Source organism: Bubalus bubalis, chromosome 2 (genome assembly GCF_019923935.1).
Source record: "Bubalus bubalis isolate 160015118507 breed Murrah chromosome 2, NDDB_SH_1, whole genome shotgun sequence".
Taxonomy (NCBI): Eukaryota; Metazoa; Chordata; class Mammalia; order Artiodactyla; family Bovidae; genus Bubalus; species Bubalus bubalis.
The window spans coordinates 77,066,876-77,076,424 of NC_059158.1; the positions used below are offsets into that span (position 1 = coordinate 77,066,876).

Genomic DNA, 9,549 nt, shown 5'->3' on the forward strand with positions numbered 1-9,549 from the left:
GCTCCCCCGTCCCTGGGATTCTCCAGGCAAGAACACTGGAGTGGGTTGCCATTTCCTTCTCCAATGCATGAAAGGGAAAAGTGAAAGTGAAGTCGCTCAGTCATGTCCGACTCTTCATGACCCCATGGTCTGCAGCCTACCAGGCTCCTCCGTCCATGGGATTTTCCAGGCAAGAGTACTGGAGTGGGGTGCCATAGCTTCTGGTAGCTGCTGGCAATTCTTGGTGCTCCCCTGACTTATACACAGATGACTCCAATCTCTGCCTCCATTTTCACAAGGCCCTCTCCTCTGTGTGTCTGTGCCTCAAATTTCCTTCTCTTTTCTCTTAAAAGGACACCAGTTATTGGGTTTAGGGCCCATCCTAAACCCGGGCTGATCTAATCTTAAGATCCTTACTTACGTCTGCAAAGGGCTTCCCTGGTGGCTCAGTGGTAAAGAATTCCCTGCTAATGCTTTGATCCCTGATCCGAGAAGATCCCACATGCCATGGAGCAACTAAGCCCATGTGCCACGGTTATTGAGCCTGTGCCCTGCAGCCCATGCTCCGCAAGGAGAAGCCACCGCAGTGAGAAGCCCACGCACCGCCGCTAGAGCATAGACTCCCACTTGCCACAGCTAGAGAAAAGCCTACACAGTAACGAAGACCCAGCACAGCCAAAGATGAGTAAAAAAAACAAAATTATACAAAAACATTACATCTGCAAAGATGCTAAGCCTCTTTTAGAGGTCACTGAGATTAGGACTTGAACATATTTTTTGGAAGTCACTGTTCAACTCACCATGTATTGTTTTCAGGGGCACTAGAAACCAGGTCCATAGAGTATTTACAAGAGATTTTGGTTCATCTTAAGGTCCCATGTGGGCCATGGGACCTTAAGCCCCAATCCCATCAATGGAGATCTCATCTCCTGATGTCTGGAGAGTCACCTGGAGACAGGAGAGCTGATGGAGGGATTTACGCTGCAAGGATGTCTGCTAAGGAGCACCTGTTACTGCCCTGACAGCAAACTCCAGTTTCTGTCCTACATTCCTCCTGAATAGACTGGTGTCCAGTGTGGACCAGGAATTTATGTGTTTGAATGTTTAAAGCCAGGAAGACACTCTGGTGGGTGCTAGACACCCAACCCACTTCACAAATTCACTTTATATGCCATCCTTGTATGTATGACCCCCGGTTTAAAGGACTGGCCAAATTTTCATTAATTTAGTGAATACTTTTTGAATGCCAATTACATGTTAGGTAATTTTCTGCCCACCACAGATACAGCAGTGAAGAAAACAGACAAGGGAGCTTACATTCAAATGGAAGATAAGAAAGAAAGAAAGGGAGGAAGAGAAGTAGGGAGGGAGGGAGAAAATAGTCAGTGGTCAGAATTTGGTTATTATATTTTGAATTTAATATTATATTTTGAATTTAATATTATATTTTGAATTTAATATTATATTTTGAATTTGGAATTTATATGATTTTATATGGGCTAGATGAGAAGTATGGAAAAAGCATAGGCATCAAGGATGACTATATAGTTCTGACATGAACATACATCTAGAAGGATGAAGTTGCCATTTAATGAGATGGGGAAGCTGACTCATTGGAAAAGACTCTGATGCTGGGAGGGATTGGGGGCAGGAGGAGAAGGGGACGACAGAGGATGAGATGGCTGGATGGCATCACCGACTCGATGGACGTGAGTCTGAGTGAACTCCGGGAGTTGGTGATGGACAGGGAGGCCTGGTGTGCTGTGATTCATGGGGTCGCAGAGTCGGACATGACTGAGTGACTGAACTATAACTATAGGAGGAGAGGTTTGGGGGGTATGAGGAAGACAGAGAGTTGAGATTTGGACATATCTATTTGACATACAAGTTGAGAGTTTGAGTAGATGGATATTTGAGTCTGGAGTTCAGGGCAGAGGTCCATAAATATATGAGGATTCAGGGGGATGCATGGTGTTTAAAGCCACAAGACTAGATGAGATGACCAAGATTCTGAGTGGATCAGGAGAGGAGAATTGGTCAGAAGACTGAAGCTCAGGCTCTCTAACCTTAATGGATCAGGGAGATGAGGAGGAGCCAGCAAAGGACACGAAAAGGAGTAGGCAGTAAGGAGAGAAGAGCCAAGAGAGTCAGGGATCCTGGAAGCCCAAGTGAAGAAGTGTCCCAAGGAGGAATAGTGCGTCAGTTGCGCCAAATGTTGCTTTTTGGTCAAGCAAGATGAGGACTGATGACAGCTGGAATTAGCAATGTGGAGGCAATTGGTTAAGAGCAATTTTGGTGCAGCAGTAGAGAGGAAGCCTGATTGGAGTGGGGTCAAGAGACAATAGGAGGAGAGGAACTGGACACTGCAGGTATTGACAAGTATTTCTAAAAGTTCTGTGATAAGGCAAGCAGAGATTTGAGGCAGTAGCTGAAAGGGGAATAAGGGGTCAAGAGTATGGTTGTTTTTAAGATAACAGACATTATAACACATTGGAAATAATCCAATGGGGTGGGAACTTAATGTAGAAGGAAAAAGGGAGAACTGCTGGAGTGAAGAGGTGCAGGCACTAACACTCTAATAAGCTCAAGGCCTTTACAGTAGAGATGCAATTCCAGTACACCATCATGCTCATTCTCCCCTGAGGCTGACTTCATCGGTGCTTCCAAACCAGCTATAAACAGCAGAATCACTGAGAAGAAGGGAGGGCACTTCTCCTTTAGATGCTACTATTACTATCCCTGACTTCTCAGATGCTGCAGTGGTAAAGAACCTGCCTGCCAACGCAGGAGACACAAGAGACCGCGTCGAGGGTTTGATCCCAGGCTTGGGAAGATCCCCTGGAGTAGAAAATGGCAACCTGTTCCAGTATTCTTGCCTGGAAAATCCCACAGACAGAGGAGCCTGGCAGGCTACAGTCCATGGGGTCTCAAAGAGTCGAACATGACTGAACACACACACCCAACAACACATTACTATCTCCACAAATGAGTGGCTGTAAAAGTGCATTGTTACAATTAACAATGGTACTGAGAACCATCATTCAACAGCTATTTATTGGCCTACTTTGTGCCAGTTCTAGGTGTTATTCTAGACACTGGGGACACAACAGTGAAATATTCATGTCTGAAACATTTTTATTAGTTACATTACAAAGAGATCTGTATGCACTTATTTTTAACAAAAAAGAAAAACGTGTTTGGGGTTGTCTTGAATATTTATGCTTTGTAAAAAGCCCCGTTTCTTTATGAGTGATAGGCTTTATTATCTATGGTGTTCCAAAGGCTGGTTTTGGAATAGGTAGGTATCTGAGGCATTTTCTCCACTCTCTGCCAGGCTTTACCCCAAGAGCCTTTCCAAATATATTTAAGTGGTCTTGGAATTTGGTCACTTTTAGGTACGTTAATAGATATTGCACTTGCCTTTTAAGAACTACTCAATTTCGTCTTGTTAGTCTTTTAAATGTGACTTAAATGAAGTTATAGTCTCTCACAAAACGAACTTGAGATCATTACACTATTGAATTTCTCTTCCCTCAGTTTATATAGTCAAAACAGTTCTACACATGGAAAACTAAGGAGTATAGGATTGCTGAGACTTTTCACTAAGTTTATATACCTGAATTTTCCACCTTTTTCTAAAAAGCACTTTCCACCTTGCTGAACCTTTTAAAAGGTCAACAGCTACTTTGAGAGCATTTATTTGTTTCAGTCTTTTCTGTGGCCTTTTCAAGTTTTGTTTCTCTGATTTCCTGGCAGTATACTTATTTCATGGGAAACATTCCTTTCAGAGAAGCACAAAGCTCTTCTAAAGGTCTCTTTGAAACTTCCTCATTCATGTTTGCTAGATTTCCTACTAGTTTAAAATTTTATTTCAGCTTTAAATATCCTATAGTCTGTTATACTTTATTTTAGAACACGTATATTTTCCAAAAGACATACACAGACATTTATTTTGTAACTTTTGTATTACCCTTGCTTTCTTCAGAGCTTACTTCTTACAAATATTTCAAAGGACATATACCAGTTCTCATACAGTTTTAAATATTGTTTGCTCTCTGCATTTGTGAAGCACTTCTCTAATCTCTTGGGCTTCCCTTGTGACTCAGCTGGTAAAGAATCCGCCTGCAATGTGGGAGACCTGGGTTAGCTCCCTGGGTTGGGAAGATCCCCTGGAGAAGGGAAAGGCTACCCACTCCAGTATTCTGGCCTGGAGAATTCCATGGACTGTATAGGGGTCGCAAAGAGTTGGACATAACTGAGCGACTTTCCCTTTTCTCATCTCTAAACATCTGTGTATCACAGAACCCAATTACATCATGTTCACTATTAGAGATCTGAAATAATATAGCCTAAAAATTTGCTCCTTGAAGCAATTACACACAGTACAAAAGGCTTTTATAACACGGATGGTCTATAACACGTGTGTCCCCGTCCCCCCCCCACCCCCGTCTATAAGGTCAACTCTTTACTCCTACTCATTCTACTGGAGGCTTTCTACTGTGGGATGTGAGGAAGTGCAGGTGGGCCAAAACTTGCAAGAATTCATGAGGTCTATGCATGTGCCTATACATATGAGAAAGTTTACATTCATGTCAATTAAATGTGTCATCTACATAGAGAACAGACTTGTGGCTGCCAAGGGGCAGGGGGTGGGGAGGGATGGATTGGGAGTTTGGGATTAGCAAATGCAAATTATTACATATAGAATGGATAGACAATAAGGTCCTACTGTATAGCACAGGATGTATTCAACATCCTGTGATAAACCATGGAAAAGAATGTGAAAAATAATGTATATATGTATTACTGAATTATTTTGCTGTAGAGTAGAAATTAACACAACATTTTAAGTCAACTATACTTCAATAGAATACATTTTAAAAATAAAAAATAAATGTGTCATTTGATTAAAGTGTTTTGCATGCCTGGAATCCAAATAGTAAACAGGATGGGTAATGTTGATAGGACAAACATTCCAAAACTAATACAAATACAGCAGTTATGCTTAAATGAAGGCAGCAGATGAAAATTTCCAAAATATCCATGTTCATATTTTTGCTGCAAAGTGAATGTAAACAGACTTTTAAAAGCCCAAAGTTTAGACAAACTATAAATTCTTTTAGGAAAACTGTGATGGACTCTATCATGAAGAGTTTCAAAGTGTTTTTAGATGAAGCTTTTTGCTTCTCTAAAAAGGATATTTTACAGAAAATAAGCATATTGCCTTAAGAATAGAGAAATGAAACTTGAAAATAAAACCACTGAAAACATGTATACTACTTCTACAGGCAAATTACTTAGCTGCTTCATGCCTCAGTTTATGCTTCTATATATCTGTGAATTAATGCCCTGAGTGGGTGCACAGAGGCACTCAATAAATGATAGGCCATCTCCTTTTTAGAAGTCAAGAAACAAGTATTATCACCTGTTTCCATTACCTTAAATTATGAGAAGATACTGTAGCCCCTTGGTAAAGTTTCTTAGTATTAGGTGCTGCTCATAGGACTGGGTTGGAAGAGATGAAGAGTGTTTCTACTGCTTTGAGCAAACAGAAGATTTTGACAGCTCCGGCCAAACTTGAGGGCTCCACCAGGAAGGAAATAGTGCTTCTGCCAACAGTGACTTTGGAACTCGAGTATGTTTTTCTCATTTTAGTTTAGTGGCAAAATAACTTGAGACTTACGCAACAAACGACTCAGCCATCCAGTGGTATTCACACCCGGGTGGATGCCAATCTCACACCAGGGAAGTCTCCATAGCTGGACACTGGCAGCAGCTTCCTCTACCTCCCAGAGTGGGAACATGCCACTTATCCAGCCACACTGGCAAAGGCTGCTGCCCAAGTTTTAAACAGAAACAAAAATCTTTTCTTTAGGAATGAGGTCGGTGCTTTTTTGATCTCTTGTTTGTTTGGGGAAAGTTAAATACTGGTGGAGAAAAGGCAGCCTGCTCAGAGGCAAGGCTAGTGGTTTCAGCTGGTGGGCATCTGTTTCCCAGTCCTTTTCCTCTCCTCTCCTTTCTTCTCTATGATATAACCCCAGTCCACTACTCCTGCGTTTTTCTAAATGCTTTCTCTGCCAAGGCCTTGACTTCACTTTTTGGAAAGTGGTTACAAATAAATGGCGCTTGCAGCACTAGCTAGAGGTTCCTCCAGCTCAACAACAGCTGAAAGAAAAGAAAGCTGTCAGCACATACACAAAGATAAGAAGATCTGCCACTGACGAGAGAGGAGGTAGGCGGGGAAACAGTGAAGGTGGTCAAAAGGTACAGCCCTCCAGTTCTAAAGGGATGTAATGTAGCAGAACGGTGGTGACAAGTAATAATAATATACTGTAGATCTGAACAATGCTAAATAGACTAGATTCTTTAGCAATGTTCTAAATGCTAAGTGAGATGAGATCTAGTTCTCATCCCATCTCAAAGGGGAAAAAACTGTAACTATGTGAGGTGATGGATGTTAATTAGTAATAGGTATTTCCATATATAATCATGTTACACACCTGAAACGAATATGTCAATTATAGCTCAAAACAAAAACAACCATCCACTGAGTCCCCCTTCCGTGCCAGGCTCATCCGAGAGAATGCAGGCCGAGGCAGCAAACCCCAAAGAAGTCCCAAGCATAAGCATCTCTCTCACTCAGCCAGGCGGCCACGGAACCCTTGAGGGCATCTCTGGCCCCATGATCCGGGCCAGTGCCCAACAGGAAGTCCCGCAGGGGAACTTTCGCCAGTCTGCAGCCGCAAAAACAAGTCGGGCTCAAGACTGTCCAGTAACCTGGAGATGCAGCGAAACACCGTTTTGAATCCTGGCAGCTTCTTGGGCTTGACTGAGTTTAACGCTCTAGGAGTGAAACCAGAGTTGATGCTTCCTTCACTCACTCGTGAGGCCACCCGCTGACGGGCCTCCCCTTCGCTCAGGGCTTTAGAGAAAATGAGAGAAGATGAGACAAGAGGCCAATTCTCCCCACTCCATTCGCCCCCGCCCCACCCCGCCCCACCACCGTTGCCTTCCTCTCCTAACCCGCAGTCTCAAAGCAAGTTCAACGACAGGCCTTGCCTAAAGAGATCTCCGCGCCCCTGATTGCGCAGGGTTGGTCCCACAGGGGCGATTTTCAGGGGGCTTGCGGACCGCCTGGCCGCACCGCGCTCCTGCATCTCTCCTCTGCTCCCAAGCTTGGTGGAGTCTGGTGTAGCGTCCCAGCCACTCGCAGTAAATAGTTAACCTAGCCGGGTCGGTCGACCCAGTTACGCGTCTTCCAGCGAACCCGAGTCTCGCGCGCCTCGCCCCACCGCCGCGGCTCCCGCGCTCGCCCAAGTCCGCCCGGCCCGCGGCCCCCGGGCGCCGGACGAGCCACCTCCCTCTGCACTGTCGACTCGGCTCCCTGGCCCCCGCTACTCCTTCACCCCTTCCCTCGCCCAGCCTTACTCGGTTGGAACTCGGTCAGGAACCCCGGCCCCTCCTCCCCCGCCGCCTCCCAAGAGGTGCCAGTACCGATGCCCAGGATGAAGACGAAGCCGGTGACCACGAGCACCGGGTGCCAATTAAACTCGAGCGCGGTCCCGTCCCAGCCGAGCCCCTCTCGGTAGTGGAGGACCCAGATGAGGGTGAAGATCACAGACAGGAAGCCGACGAGCAGCGCCGACACCAGCAGCGCCAAGAAGCCCCTGTAGCCCTCCATGGCCATCAGCGCCCCATACTCCGCGCGGTGGCGGGGAAGGAACTCGGCGAGGCGGCGGCCCCTGGGTACTGGCCTGCGGCGAGACGCGGCGTCGACTTTTAGGAGCTCTCTCCGCCCCGGGGAGGGGCTTTGTCGCGGGCCTGCCTGGGATGCGGGGCCTCGGGGCGGGGGCAGCTGGCTCTTAGCTCAGAAACTAGCCCCACCCTGGGGATCTCGTGGTCGGCGTCTGCGCTTGCCGAGAGCTCGAGTAACCGATCTGGTTAGTTGTTGAGAGCAAGAGTCCAGAAGGTTCCACACCCACCACTTTCTTTTAACTTTTCCCGTGTCTCTTCCTTCTCTGAGAGGAGGCTGAGTAAGGCAGTGGTGTGCACAATCGGTGTGCACAAACAGTGTGCACAAACAGAAGAGAGGGGTCCGTCGGGTGGCTTTGTGTGTGTGATTTTGACTTACGAAGCCTCCTAAGCTGCAGACCTAGGGGACTGGCTGTCTTTGATGCCGAGGAGGAACCTGTGAGACAGTGTGTACCTGGTCTCATCTAGCAAGGAAACTACTGGCAGTGAACACCTAACAGAGAAAGCAGACACCTCTTGGACCCTCGACTTCCCCATATGTGATAAAAATGCATCTTAAAAGTGCCACCTGTTCAAACGTATTTGGACGAAAGCCTCATCTTGGTGGCCTGAGCTTACTCACTCCCTGCCCTCTTTCCAACACTCAGTTCACCCTTCTCCACTGGACAAGAAAAGTAACAGAATTATTATTCCTGTTAAAGAAAGCAGGGCTGTGGCTGCAAGGTCTCCCAGAGTGCATTTGGGAACCTTCACTTCTAGCTCTTCCTGTGGCTCATCTCCAAAGAATTAATTGTTTACCATATTGTCTTGTTGCCATTGTGAAAGCCCTTAGAATGTGTAGGAGGTGTATGGATGTGATTTTCGATGGAAAAGACAGGTTTTAGGCAAGGAAGTAGGAGTGTCACACACTGGTAGTGGTCCAAGATTGAGGTCCAAGAGTTAGAGGCTACAGACTTGACTGCTGTCACTAGTTTTCCCTTGATGGTAAAAAGAAAGGAAGAAAAAGAGAGTAAACAAATGGGAAAAAAAAGGACCCCTAACCACAGTATGGGGCTTCACCCATGGCTCAGTGGTAAGAATCTGCCAGCCAATGCAGGAGATGCAGGTTTGATCCCTGGGTGTGGAACATCCCCTGGAGAAGGACATGGCAACCCATTCCAATATTCTTGCCTGGAAAACCCCATGGACAGAGGAGCCTGGTGGGCTGTAGTCCATGGAGTCATGAAAGAGTCAGATGTGACTTAACAACACCCACAGTGTAAGGCTCTCTGTGGTCTGGCCCTGCTGTCCATGGCTTGTCTCCCAGTTCCTGACTACTTCCTACGCATGTCCCTGCCTCTAAAATTGCCCAACATCATTTTCACCAAGAAACCTTACCTGTGTCTGCCTACACCCCTGTCTTATACATGGACAGAGGAGTCTGGAGGGCTACAGTCCATAGCGTTGCAAAGAGTTTGGACTAAAGTGACTTAGCATGCATGCACACAACCACCTCCCCATCCAGTGCTTCTCTGCATCACTTACTAAGGTGTGATATACCGATCTATTCCTGTGGCTGTCTCCACTCCCCAGACAGCCCCCTTGAGAGTACTCACTGTCTAATTTATCATTTTATCCTTCCTTGACATATAGTTGGAGAAGGAAATGGCAACCCACTCCAGTATTCTTGCCTGGAGAATCCCATGGACAGAGGAGCCTGGCGGGCTATAGTCCATGGGGTCACAAAGAGTCAGACATGACTGAGCGACAAACACACACTTGACATATAGTAGCTACACAGTAAATGTTGGGAGAAGAATGGAACTGACTGTGTCAGTC

At 46.0% G+C, this 9,549-nt stretch overlaps 1 protein-coding gene across 1 annotated transcript in view; it reads right to left on the reverse strand.

Annotated features, from left to right (window-relative positions):
• Positions 1 to 7,792, reverse strand: part of LOC102411899 (plasma membrane ascorbate-dependent reductase CYBRD1) — a 32,962-nt gene extending 25,170 nt beyond the window's left edge. The window contains exon 1 of the mRNA XM_006070245.4: positions 7,474 to 7,792. Coding sequence (XP_006070307.2) covers positions 7,474 to 7,666 — 193 coding nt within the window. The 5' untranslated portion in view covers positions 7,667 to 7,792. The remainder of the gene's footprint in view (positions 1 to 7,473) is intronic.
• Between the last annotated feature and the right edge of the window lie 1,757 nt (positions 7,793 to 9,549).